General features: G+C 45.9%; 1 protein-coding gene across 1 annotated transcript in view; it reads left to right on the top strand.

Annotated features, from left to right (window-relative positions):
• Positions 1-6,495: 6,495 nt before the first annotated feature.
• Positions 6,496-12,801, top strand: part of glb1 (galactosidase, beta 1) — a 94,819-nt gene continuing 88,513 nt past the window's right edge. Inside the window, exon 1 of the mRNA XM_028817960.2 lies at positions 6,496-6,594. Within this exon, the coding sequence (XP_028673793.2) occupies positions 6,532-6,594 (63 nt within the window). The 5' untranslated portion in view covers positions 6,496-6,531. The remainder of the gene's footprint in view (positions 6,595-12,801) is intronic.

Here is a 12,801-nt window from a genome sequence, read left to right as displayed (position 1 = left end):
GTGTAAACCCCGCAGACTTTGGTGTACGCCCTGTGTGCATTTTTACTTTCGTAAATGGTGGCCATTGGGTTAACGGCGCACACTCGGCATCATCAGAGTTCAACGACTGGGTTGGATGGGGCCCCAGAGGGTGGTCCAGAGTGAGCCACCCCTTCATTAGCACACATGGAGCCCTTTTGTGTATACACCACAGACTTTATGGAGCACGTGCCCCTCTGTGTATGCCGTGTGCCCGTTCTTACATTTGTAAATGGCGCCCAATTTGGTAACAGCATGCACTCAGCATCATCAGAATTTGATGACCAAGTTGGATTGTTCCTCGGGGGGGTGGGTCCCCCTTGAGATCCAGTGCGCGCACACCTTAACTCTCATTAACGCCGTCCTTTTGTTGGTGGCCCACCTATGTTGCCTAATTGACCGGCCAGCTCTGCATCCGTTTTAAAACAGCTAGAGAAGTGGCAAGTGACAGAGGCAACCAAGATGACTGGACTCCTGTCCCATAAAGGTGAGTCCCACCCAAGGCCTCCTTCTGAATGATTCTGACCCTGTGCTCTCGCTTACACTCTTTTGTTTCTCATTTCATTTCGGGGTGGAGACGTGTTGCATTTTGGTGTAAGAATTTCACGGAACAGTAAGACGACTACGACTATGGCCACGTCTAGTTTGATCTTTCCTTCTGCTGTACTTCCTACATCTCCATCTCCAGCCTTATTCCGTATGTCCCAAACCGATGACCAGATGATTCTTCCTCGTATAAATTTCCTGAAGCTTTTATTTCAGGGGGCACTCACTTTAGGCCCATTTGAGCCGTACCGTGCCTGAATGCAATTGCCCCCCTCCCTACACTCCCCCTGCTGGCCTGCACTCACACTGCGCTTTTGTTATCACCGTGTGACTTTGTGTAAAGCCGACACAAGTGATAGCATACGTGTCAAAATGATTGGACTTATTTTGTGGTTGTGTTGGAGTCGTGGAGGGCAGGATTGACGCTCGACCCCCTTACTGATTTATTGAGTGTGCAGGGCAGCATTTTGCTGTTAATCATGCTGCACGTATGAGATTTTCATGGTGCCAAATGATGATAAGGGAGGAGGTTGCAGCTTTTCTTGCCAACTACAATTCACGTTCATCTGTAAGGTGAGAATAAAGCTGTTTTTAACTCAAAAGATATTGAATGAAATGAGAACTGCACTATCTGACATGTCGCATCATTGACGTCATGGCACGTTTAGCGATCACACGGTTCCCAAATCCTAGTGAGCAGTGCCTGTGCCCACCTCTTCCAAGCAGGCCAGGATACGGTACAGTTGACCCAGCACGGAGCGATCACACTAGTCAAATGAACTAGACTTTGGGGGGTTACATACGGAACAAAGTGCCAGTGTGAGGACATCCTTAAATGCTCGGAGATTTTAAGAGTACTAGAAGGGGATGTGTGCAAAGCTAATGCTCTCATCTAATTTTTTAGTAGATTTTCCCTGCCATTGCCACCTTCTTCCAGTGACCAGTCCCCTCACACCACCGCTACTACATCAACAGCTCCAAAACCACGTCAAATGAAATGACCACCTCTGACCGTCAGTGTGGACCGTCCATAACTGAAGACCAAATGAGGGGACGACACAGAGTCTGACCTCAAGTTCTTAAGGCCTGTGCTGACCACCTTTGTGGTGTCCTCTGTCACCTGTTCAGTTTATCCCTAAGCCAGGGGTCTTCAACCTTTTTTCCCCTGAGAGCTACTTTTACAAAATGAAAATGGCCGAGAACTACTCGTGTTTTCTAACATTTATTCTCGTAGCTTATTTGGCTGAAGAAGAAGAAAGAGAAGAAAAGGGGGGAGATGTGTCCGGAGGCAGGAGGAGAGGAGGAAGGTAAAGAGAGTGGAACTGAGGGTAGGAACTTTGAATGTTGGCAGTATGACTGGTAAGGGGAGAGAGTTAGCAGATATGATGGAGAGAAGGAAGGTTGAAATATTGTGTGTGAAAGAGACTAAATGGAAGGGGAGTAAGGCCAGGTGGATTGGAGGTGGATTCAAATTGTTCTATCATGGTGTGGATGGAAGGAGAAATGAAGTAGGGGTTATTCAGAATGAACAGTATGTCAAGAGTGTTTTGGAAGTGAAAAGAGTGTCAGACAGAGTAATGATTATGAAGCTGGAAATTGGAGGTGTGATGATGAATGTTGTTAGTGCATATGCCCTGCAAGTTGGGCGTGCAATGGGTGAGAAAGAAGATTTTTGGAGTGAGTTGGATGAAGTGACGAGCAGTGTACCCAAGGGACAGATTTCAGTGAGGATGTTGGTGAAGAGAACAGTGGAGACAAGGAGGTGATGGGTAGATATGGTGTCAAGGAGAGGAATGAAGAAGGTCAGAGGATAGTGGATTTTGCCAAAAGGATGGACATGGCTGTGGTGATTACATATTTTAAGAAGAGGGAGGAACATACTGTAGGGTTATGTACAAGAGTGGAGGAAGATGCACGAAGGTAGATTACATCCTATGCACAAGAGTTGATCTGAAGGAGATTGAAGACTGCAAAGTGGTGGCAGGGGAAAGTGTAGTTAAGCAGCATGGGATGGTGGTCTGCAGGATGACGTTGGAGATCAAGCAGAGGAAGAGAGTGAGGGCAGAGCCAAGGATCAAATGGTGGAAGTTGAAAAAGGAAGACTGCAAGGCTGAGTTTAGGGAGAAGGTGAGACAGGCACTGGGTGGTAGTGAAGAGTCACCAGACAGCTGGGAAACTACAGCAGATGTAGTAAGGGTGACAGCAACAAGGGGACTTGGTGTGACATCTGGAAAGAGGAAGGAGGAAAAGGAAACCTGGTGGTGGAATGAGGAAATACAGGAGAGTATACAGAGGAAGAGGATGGCAAAGAAGAAGTGGGATAGTCAGAGAGATGCAGAAAGTAGACAAGAGTACAAGGAGATAAGGCACAAGGTGAAGAGAGAGGTGGTGAAGGCTAAAGAAACGGCGTATGATGAGTTGTATGAGAGGTTGGACACTAAGGCGGGAGAAAAGGACCAGTAGGCTACAGAGAGGGACCGAGCTGGGAAAGATGTGCAGCAGGTTAGGGTGATAAAGGATAAAGATGGACATGTACTCACAAGCGAAGAGAGTGTGTTGAGCAGATGGAAAGAGTACTTTGAGAGGCTGATGAATGAAGAGGTTGGATGATGTGGAGATAGTGAATCAGGAAGTGCAACAGATTAGCAAGGAGGAAGTAAGGATAGCTATGAAAAGGTTGAAAAACGGAAAGGCCGTTGGTCCAGATGACATACCTGTGGAAGCATGGAGGTGTTTAGGAGAGATGGCAGTGGAGTTTTTAACCAGATTGTTTAATGGAATCTTGGAAACTGAGAGGATGCCTGAGGAGTGGAGAAGAAGTGTACTGGTGCTGATATTTAAGAATAAGGGGGATGTGCAGGACTGTAATAGCTACAGGGGGATAAAATTGATGAGCCACAGCATGAAGTTATGGGAAAGAGTAATGGAAGCTCGGTTAAGAAGTGAAGTGATGATTAGTGAGCAGCAGGATGGTTTCATGCCAAGAAAGAGCACCACAGATGCAATGTTTGCCCTGAGGATGTTGATGGAGAAGTTTAGAGAAGGCCAGAAGGAGTTGCATTGCGTCTTTATGGACCTGGAGAAAGCAGATGACAGAGTGCCTCGAGAGGAGTTGTGGTATTGTATGAGAAAGTCAGGAGTGGCAGAGAAGTATGTAAGAGTTGTACAGGATATGTACGAGAGAAGTGTGACAGTGGTGAGGTCTGCAGTAAGAGTGACGGAGGTGGGATTACATCAGGGATCGGCTCTGAGCCCTTTCTTATTTGTAATGGTGATGGACAGGTTGACAGACGAGATTAGACAGCAGTCACCGTGGACTGTGATGTCTGCTGATGACATTGTGATCTGTAGTGAGAGTAGGGAGCAGGTTGAGGAGACCCTGGAGAGGTGGAGATCTGCTCTAGAGAGGAGAGGAATGAAGGTCAGTATGAACAAGACATAATACATGTGTGTGAATGAGAGGGAGGTCAGTGGAATGGTGAGGATGCAAGGAGTAGAGTTGGCGAAGGTGGATGAGTTTAAATACTTGGGATCAACAGTACAGAGTAATGGGGATTGTGGAAGAGAAGTGAAGAAGAGAGTGCAGGCAGGGTGGAGAAGAGTGTCAGGAGTGATTAGTGACAGACGGGTATCAGCAAGAGTGAAAGGGAAGGTCTACAGGACGGTAGTGAGACCAGCTATGTTATATGGGTTGGAGATGGTGGCACAGGAGACAGAGCAGGAGGTGGCAGAGTTAAATATGCTAAGATTTGCATTGGGTGTGATGAAGATGGACAGGATTAGAAATGAGGACATTAGAGGGTCAGCTCAGGTGGGACGGTTGGGAGACAAAGTCAGAGAGGCGAGATTGCGTTTGTTTCAACATGTGCAGAGGAGAGATGCTGGGTATAATGAGAGAAGGGTGCTAAGGATAGAGCTGCTAGGTAAGAGGAGAAGAGGAAGGCCTAAGAGAAGGTTTATGGATGTGGTGAGAGAGGACATGAAGGTGGTGGGTGTAACAGAACAAGATGAAACAAGATGACGAAGACAGGAAGATATGGAAGAAGATGATCCACTGTGGTAACCCCTAACGGGAGCAGCCGAAAGAAGAAGAAGAAGATTATTATTATTTTGAAAGTCTCACTCTCACTAGCGATCGATTAGAGATCAATGCTTTTTGATACGCTTTTGCTAGAAGGAAAGTTAGCTTTGTTGATTTGACCTCGATTCCCTGCATGTGTATAAGTAGTGAAGAGCAAACAGCTTCTAAAATGGCATGTGGAGAGACACCAAAGGGAATGCTCAAAGCAAAATAATCCGTGGATGACTTTTTTTCGTTATTATCACTGAATCAGACTCTGATTTGTCGGACACCGATTTTGACGCAACTGATCTGGAGATGTAGATCGACAACGAAAGTGAGGTACCAGCCATCAGCTGATCGTGGTGCTAAACACCAATGGCAACGCTCACCTGGGAGGACAGACACTTACTATGACAGGAGGTACAAACCATTTTGGGTCTAACCCTAACCCTAACCCTAACTGCAACTGCCACCCCCACGGACCCGTCTCACAAAGACTGCCAGGCATCCAGCCCACCGTGCGTTCCTGCTGGCCATCGAGGCGCTGCTGCCACAGACTGCAAACAGGCGCCCACAACACGCAGCATCAGACGTTTTATGTTGATTTACGTGTGAAACCATTGCTTTGTGCGCTTTTCAGAAAACTGAGTTTTTGGTAAAAAACATCAGCCCTTGAAGAGTTGCTACCGAACGTACGACTGTTTGTGCTGCTCCCTGATAAAAGAAAATGTTTCTGCTGGGATCTGTTCAGATAAAAATGAAAACCGATTTAGAAACGTTAACTTGCTGTTGCTCAGAAGGTGCCTGTTATAATGTTATAATCGTGGCTCTGGACTCGGAGGGTAACTTGTTTTTCTATAACAAACTCGATAAAACGTTAATGCCCTGGCAGTGGCAAAGAGCTTTGGTTTTATATTTGATTTGATGACATTAATGTTTAAGTTGAGATTTACAAGAAATATTTGAACTGCTGCTACTGTATGTAATGGGATACGGCTGTTAAAAAACACCTTATTTGTTTAAAGTGTTTGCAAACCAAATACGCGCAATACGCTACTTTTGAGTTCATTATTGAATTTTGCACATAACAATGGGATTGTTGTGATTGTCTGCAATTAGTTGCGATTACACATTTCACTTTGAAAACACATCAGATCTCAATGGGGAAAAAAAAAAAATCCTGCTGGCTCTCACTATTGATTTGGACTGATATGGTGATGTGTGAGGAACGAAAGGATGGAAATGAAAATAATCAACCGACAGAGGGACACCCCGAAAATCAAAGGGAACAAGTGAGGCGGCAGGCAGGCGAGTCCATTTGGCCAAAATTTCATTGCAGCGAATCCAAATCATACTCAGTAGTTTGTATGCCCCCCACCACCTTGTCCTGGGGGTTTCACCGACACACCGTTAAGACTGTGATTACTAAGATAATAATCATAATTGCCAAAGTGGGGATCAGATAACCAGAACATACGTCTCACAGCTCATTTAAATTTCTGCCAATGACAGGAAATACGTTCAGTGATTTTTTTTTTTTCCTTTTGTTTTTTTTAGTTGAGAACTTTTTTTAAAACATTAAAAAGTTGACATTCCAGGTCCGCAGTCTCACGTCTTACCTTTCCTCACTGACTGTGAAAACAACACAAACTGTGCGCGCAGAGCAGCAAACGAGCGATTGGTCTGAATGCTCTACGTAGCCCCGCCCATCCCTGGGCCAAAACGTGCTAATATAAGACTAAAGTTGCAAAATCCCGCCCTCAAAAAAATGCTTTCCTCTTTATAGGGCAAAGCCCGCCACGATTTGTTTTCACCACGCCCACTTAGGGGGTTGCACTCTTCCGTGTTTTCAAGCGCGTTCAGGTGACCGCTCAGCTGACTCGCGGTCGCTCACTCAAGCTGTCATGGCTTCTGTAAACGCTCGTGTGTTGTTGCTGTTCGTAGTCTCGGCGTTGAGCTGCTTCGCGGTAAGTACGCAGCGTCGTGGTAATGTTTAATACTTCGTGTGCTTGTTTTGATTTTTCTCTTTTCCTCAGACGATGAATGGATGTGAATTGCATTGACGGGGTGCGTCGCTTTCTTGCATTTTTTAAAAACTGCTGTATTGTACTTGTGAGTGTGTTTGTACGATGGCTTTGATTTGAAAGATTTTTATGTTTTAAAGTGTATAGAAAAGTACAGTCGAGTTTTCAATTTGCCGTTGCTTTCTTATCAAAATACCAGAAATATGGCTCGTCTTTGAAAATAAATCGTCCTGTGCAAAGTTAAGAGATAAAGTTCACTAGTAGATAAGAGGAACTGATAAAAGTCTGATGCTGATCTTTAAACTCGAACTGCGTGTCAAGTGTACGTACAGTGAGTACTGAGAAAAGCGCTATATAAATGTAATGAATTATTATTATTATTACAGTGAAGGCGACATATACAGTACAGTCGTGGGCAAAAGTTTGGAGAATGACACAAGTGCTGGTTTTCACAAAGTGTGCTGCTTCAGTGTTTTTAGATCTGATGTTTCTATGGTGGGCGGCACGGTGGCGCAGTGGGTAGCGCTGCTGCCTCGCAGTTGGGAGTTCTGGGGACCTGGGTTCGATTCCCGGGTCCTCCCTGCGCGGAGTTTGCATGTTCTCCCCGTGTCTGCGTGGGTTTCCTCCTGGCGCTCCGGTTTCCTCCCACATTCCAAAGACATGCAGGTTAGGTGGATTGGCGATTCTACATTGGCCCTAGTGTGTGCTTGGTGTGTGTTTGTGTGTGTCCTGCGGTGGGTTGGCACCCTGCCCAGGATTGTTTCCTGCCTTGTGCCCTGTGTTGGCTGGGATTGGCTCCAGCAGACCCCCGTGACCCTGTGTTCGGATTCAGTGGGTTGGATAATGGATGGATGGATGGATGTTTCTATGGTGGGCGGCACGGTGGCGCAGTGGGTAGCGCTGCTGCCTCGCAGTTGGGACACCTGGGGACCTGGGTTCGATTCCCGGGTCCTCCCTGCGTGGAGTTTGCATGTTCTCCCCGTGTCTGCGTGGGTTTCCTCCGGGCGCTCCGGTTTCCTCCCACAGTCCAAAGACATGCAGGTTAGGTGGATTGGCGATTCTACATTGGCCCTAGTGTGTGCTTGGTGTGTGGGTGTGTTTGTGTGTGTCCTGCGGTGGGTTGGCACCCTACCCAGGATTGGTTCCCTGCCTTGTGCCCTGTGTTGGCTGGGATTGGCTCCAGCAGACCCCTGTGACCCTGTGTTCGGATTCAGCGGGTTGGAAAATGGATGGATGGATGGATGTTTCTATGGTGTACTGAAGTAGAATTACAAGCACTTCATAAGTTTCAAAGGCTTTTATTGACAATGATATGAAGTTTATGCGCGGAGTCCATATTTGCAGTGTTGGCCCTTCTTTCTTTTTCAAGACCTCTGCAATTCGTCCTGGCAGGCTGGCAATCAACTTGTGGGCCAAATCCTGACTGATGGCAGCCCATTCTTGTATAATCAATGCTTGGAGTTTGTCAGAATTGGTGGGTTGTTGTTTGTCCACCCGCCTCTTGAGGATTGACCACAAGTTCTCAATGGGATTAAAGTCTGGGGAGTTTCCTGGCCATGGACCCCAAATTTTAATGTTTTGTTCCCCGAGCCACTTGGTTCTCTCTTTTGCCTTATGGCCCGGTGCTCCATCATGTTGGTCACCAAACTGTTTTTGGATGGTTGTTAGAAGTTGCTCTGGGAGGATGTTTTGGTCCCATGGCCTTAGCTGAGAAACAACCCCATACATGAATGGTCTCAGGATGCTTTACTGTTGGCATGACACAGGACTGATGGTAGCGCCGCTCAACCTTTTCTTTCTTCCGGATGCCCCAAACAATCGGAAAGGGGATTCATCGGAGAAAATGACTCGCCAATGACAGTCCAATCCCTGTACCTTTTGAAGAATATCGGCCTGTCCCTGATGTTTTTCTTGCCTTCTTTTTGCCCTTTTTGACACCCACCAGGCCATCCTCCAAATGTCTTTGCCTCACTCACACCTGCCTGCTGCCATTCCTGAGCAAACTCTGCCCTGGTGGTGCCCTCAGCTGAATCCATTTTAGGAGCGCCAGACGGTCCTGGCGCTTGCTGGACTTTCTTGGGCACCCTGAAGCCGCCTTCACAACATTTGAACCTCTGCGTTCTAACTCAATCAGCATGAAAGAGTGATCTCCATGCTTGTCCTCATTGACACTCTCACCCGTGTTAACGAGAGGATCACCGAAATGACGCCAGCAGGTCCTTTTGTGGCAGGGCTGAAATGCAGTGGAAATGTTTTTTTTTGGGATTAAGTTTGTTTTCATGGCAAAGAAGGACTTTGCAATTAATTGCAATTCATCTGATCAGTCGTCATAACACTCTGGAATTTATGCAGATTGCCATCATAAACACTGAGGCGACAGACTTTGTGAAAATTAATATTTGTGTCATTCTCAAAACTTTTGGCCACAACTGTAGGTGTGCAAATATTTACTAGACAGCTCAGTAAGTATAAAGCTCCTTTCACTGTCAGCACAACGTTTTACCTAGAAGGACAGATTCATACTTTAATTTGTCATTTTCCAGATGCTCGATAAATTTGTCTTATAACAAACAACACGTGCTAAACAGTCATGTGAAAAAAATGAGTCACCCCCCCCCCCCCCCAACACTGGAACTGTTGACTTTTTACAACATATTTGAACAGACAGTTAGAAGATTTTCATGCAGCCAGTGCCTACAGGCAGAGGTGATCTACTTGAACCAATAACACATAACATTGTCATGGTGTACTCGGTCTCATCATCTAAATGAACAAATACAGTGTTGTGAAAAACTATTTGCCCCCTTCCTGATTTCTTATTCTTTTGCATGTTTGTCACACAAAATGTTTCTGATCATCAAACACATTTAACCATTAGTCAAATATAACACAAGTAAACACAAAATGCAGTTTTTAAATGATGGTTTTTATTATTTAGGGAGAAAAAAAATCCAAACCTACATGGCCCTGTGTGAAAAAGTAATTGCCCCCTTGTTAAAAAAAAACCTAACTGTGGTGTATCACACCTGAGTTCAATTTCCGTAGTCACCCCCAGGCCTGATTACTGCCACACCTGTTTCAATCAAGAAATCACTTAAATAGGAGCTGCCTGACACAGAGAAGTAGACCAAAAGCACCTCAAAAGCTAGACATCATGCCAAGATCCAAAGAAATTCAGGAACAAATGAGAACAGAAGTAATTGAGATCTATCAGTCTGGTAAAGGTTATAAAGCCATTTCTAAAAGCTTTGGGACTCCAGCGAACCACAGTGACAGCCATTATCCACAAATGGCAAAAACATGGAACAGTGGTGAACCTTCCAGGAGTGGCCGGCCGAACCAAAATTACCCCAAGAGCGCAGAGACGACTCATCCGAGAGGTCACAAAAGACCCCAGGACAACGTCTAAAGAACTGCAGGCCTCACTTGCCTCAATTAAGGTCAGTGTTCACGACTCCACCATAAGAAAGAGACTGGGCAAAAACGGCCTGCATGGCAGATGTCCAAGACGCAAACCACTGTTAAGCAAAAAGAACATTAGGGCTCGTCTCAATTTTGATAAGAAACATCTCAATGATTGCCAAGACTTTTGGGAAAATACCTTGTGGACTGATGAGTCAAAAGTTGAACTTTTTGGAAGGCAAATGTCCCGTTACATCTGGCGTAAAAGGAACACAGCATTTCAGAAAAAGAACATCATACCAACAGTAAAATATGGTGGTGGTAGTGTGATGGTCTGGGGTTGTTTTGCTGCTTCAGGACCTGGAAGGCTTGCTGTGATAGATGGAACCATGAATTCTACTGTCTACCAAAAAATCCTGAAGGAGAATGTCCGGCCATCTGTTCGTCAACTCAAGCTGAAGCGATCTTGGGTGCTGCAACAGGACAATGACCCAAAACAAACCAGCAAATCCACCTCTGAATGGCTGAAGAAAAACAAAATGAAGACTTTGGAGTGGCCTAGTCAAAAGTCCTGACCTGAATCCAATTGAGATGCTATGGCATGACCTTAAAAAGGCGGTTCATGCTAGAAAACCCTCAAATAAAGCTGAATTACAACAATTTTGCAAAGATGAGTGGGCCAAAATTCCTCCAGAGCGCTGTAAAAGACTCATTGCAAGTTATCGCAAACGCTTGATTGCAGTTATTGCTGCTAAGGGTGGCCCAACCAGTTATTAGGATCAGGGGGCAATTACTTTTTCACACAGGGCCATGTAGGTTTGGATTTTTTTTTTCTCCCTAAATAATAAAAAACCACCATTTACAAACTGCATTTTGTGTTTACTTGTGTTATATTTGACTAATGGTTAAATGTGTTTGATGATCAGAAACATTTTGTGTGACAAACATGCAAAAGAATAAGAAATCAGGAAGGGGGCAAATAGTTTTTTCACACCACTGTATGCAGAGTTGTTATGTGGAAAAAGTCAGCCCACCCCTACATTTACCAGCACTTGAAATCCATCAAATTAGAATTGGGCGTGAGGTGCCAATGATCAGATCCTTCTTGGGGAGCGGGCAGGTGGACCCGACTGTCTTACTTTTAAACCACAGATGTCGATGGCCTGCTGTTGTCTTTGCTGTTGACGTGAGTGTGTGGTGTCATCCCACCAAGATCAAAAGAGCTCTCTAAGGACCTCGGAGAGAAGGTTGGGGATGCCTAGTGGGGACGCTAGGTGGCACTGTTGCTCCTTAAACCCAACAGACAGATATGCAGGACACAGGGTAAAAGCAACAAGAAGATATTTAAATTTTTTTCTTCCTGGAACAGTGCCCTGAAGCGCCACAGCCACCGTTAACAGGCAAATAATTAAGCACAATTCTCTACAATAATTCCATTTCTGTCCTCCACACCTTCCAGCGAGCTTTGTCCTACATCTCCCGGCTCCAGCTCGCTTGCTGGGTTTACAGCAGTCCTTTAAATAGTCCTTGACCTGGAAGTGCTTCTGTTCTTCCGTTCACGTGATTTGCTAGCACAGGTTTTCTTCAGTCCGGAAGTACGTCTGGACTTTCATCCCCCTGACTGGGTAGTACTTCCAGGCCATGGGTGAGACGTGACTCCCCAGGTTCTTTTGCAGCGTCCCCTGGCGGAACCCACGGTACCCAGCAGGGCTGTGGTATTAAACTACATGTTCCATAGTACCCTGTGGGGAATCCGGGGCACCGTTGCAGTCCAGGGAAGCTGCCATCCAGTGTCTTGGGGGAAGTAGCGTCCCAAAGAGGTTGCCTTCTCACATCCTTCCATTCTGTGGGCGTCCGGGCCATCTATCACACTAGGTAGTTGGGCAAAGGATTTAGGGTGATCGACAGTCATTCCATCCATCCATCTTCCAACCCGCTGAATCCGAACACAGGGTCACGGGGGGGTCTGCTGGAGCCAATCCCAGCCAACACAGGGCACAAGGCAGGAACCAATCCCGGGCAGGGTGCCAACCCACCGCAGGACAATCATTCCACTGTAAGAAAAAAATCGTCTACAAGGGGCGTAGATTTGAAACGACTGCTAAACTGTCCAGGATTGTCCAACCCAGCAAATTCACCCCAAGAGATGGACATTTTGATACTTTAAAGAAGACTCCAAGAGCCCCAAAATTTCATCACTGGATCAGCAGATAACTCTTGGAAATGTTAGTGTCATTTATCTGCAGTCAGAAAGAGTGCATGTGTGGTGTTCCAAAGGAACATCAGAGCAAGACGACAGTTTGGCCATTGAACACGTAGGCAGAGACCAGACCTTCTGAATCAACGTGCTCTGGACAGATGAATCAAAGATCAGAGATATTTGGCCACGATAGCAGTTGACATGTTTGGTGCAAACTGAGGACCGCATTTCAGGAGAAGAACTTTGTAGCAACTGGAGGTGAAAATTAGGGATGCACCGATTCCACTTTTTTGGAAAACGAGTACGAGTACTTGCATTTCAGTACTCGCCGATACCGAGTACTTAATAAAAACATGATTAGGTATACCCCATGTCTGGAGCATTTCCTCAAACACATGCGCTATAGCCTGGCTGGTGTGCGAGCCGCGGAATTGTTTCACATGTAATATGGCTCGTTGCGGCGTGAAACTCTCGTCTATCCACTGGGAGGTTAGGCTAATTAGCGACACGGGGCTAACACTGCTTGTCCAAATATCCGTGGTGAAACT

Source organism: Erpetoichthys calabaricus, chromosome 13 (assembly GCF_900747795.2).
Source record: "Erpetoichthys calabaricus chromosome 13, fErpCal1.3, whole genome shotgun sequence".
Taxonomy (NCBI): domain Eukaryota; kingdom Metazoa; phylum Chordata; class Cladistia; order Polypteriformes; family Polypteridae; genus Erpetoichthys; species Erpetoichthys calabaricus.
This window is presented reverse-complemented; position numbering and strand designations above follow the sequence as displayed.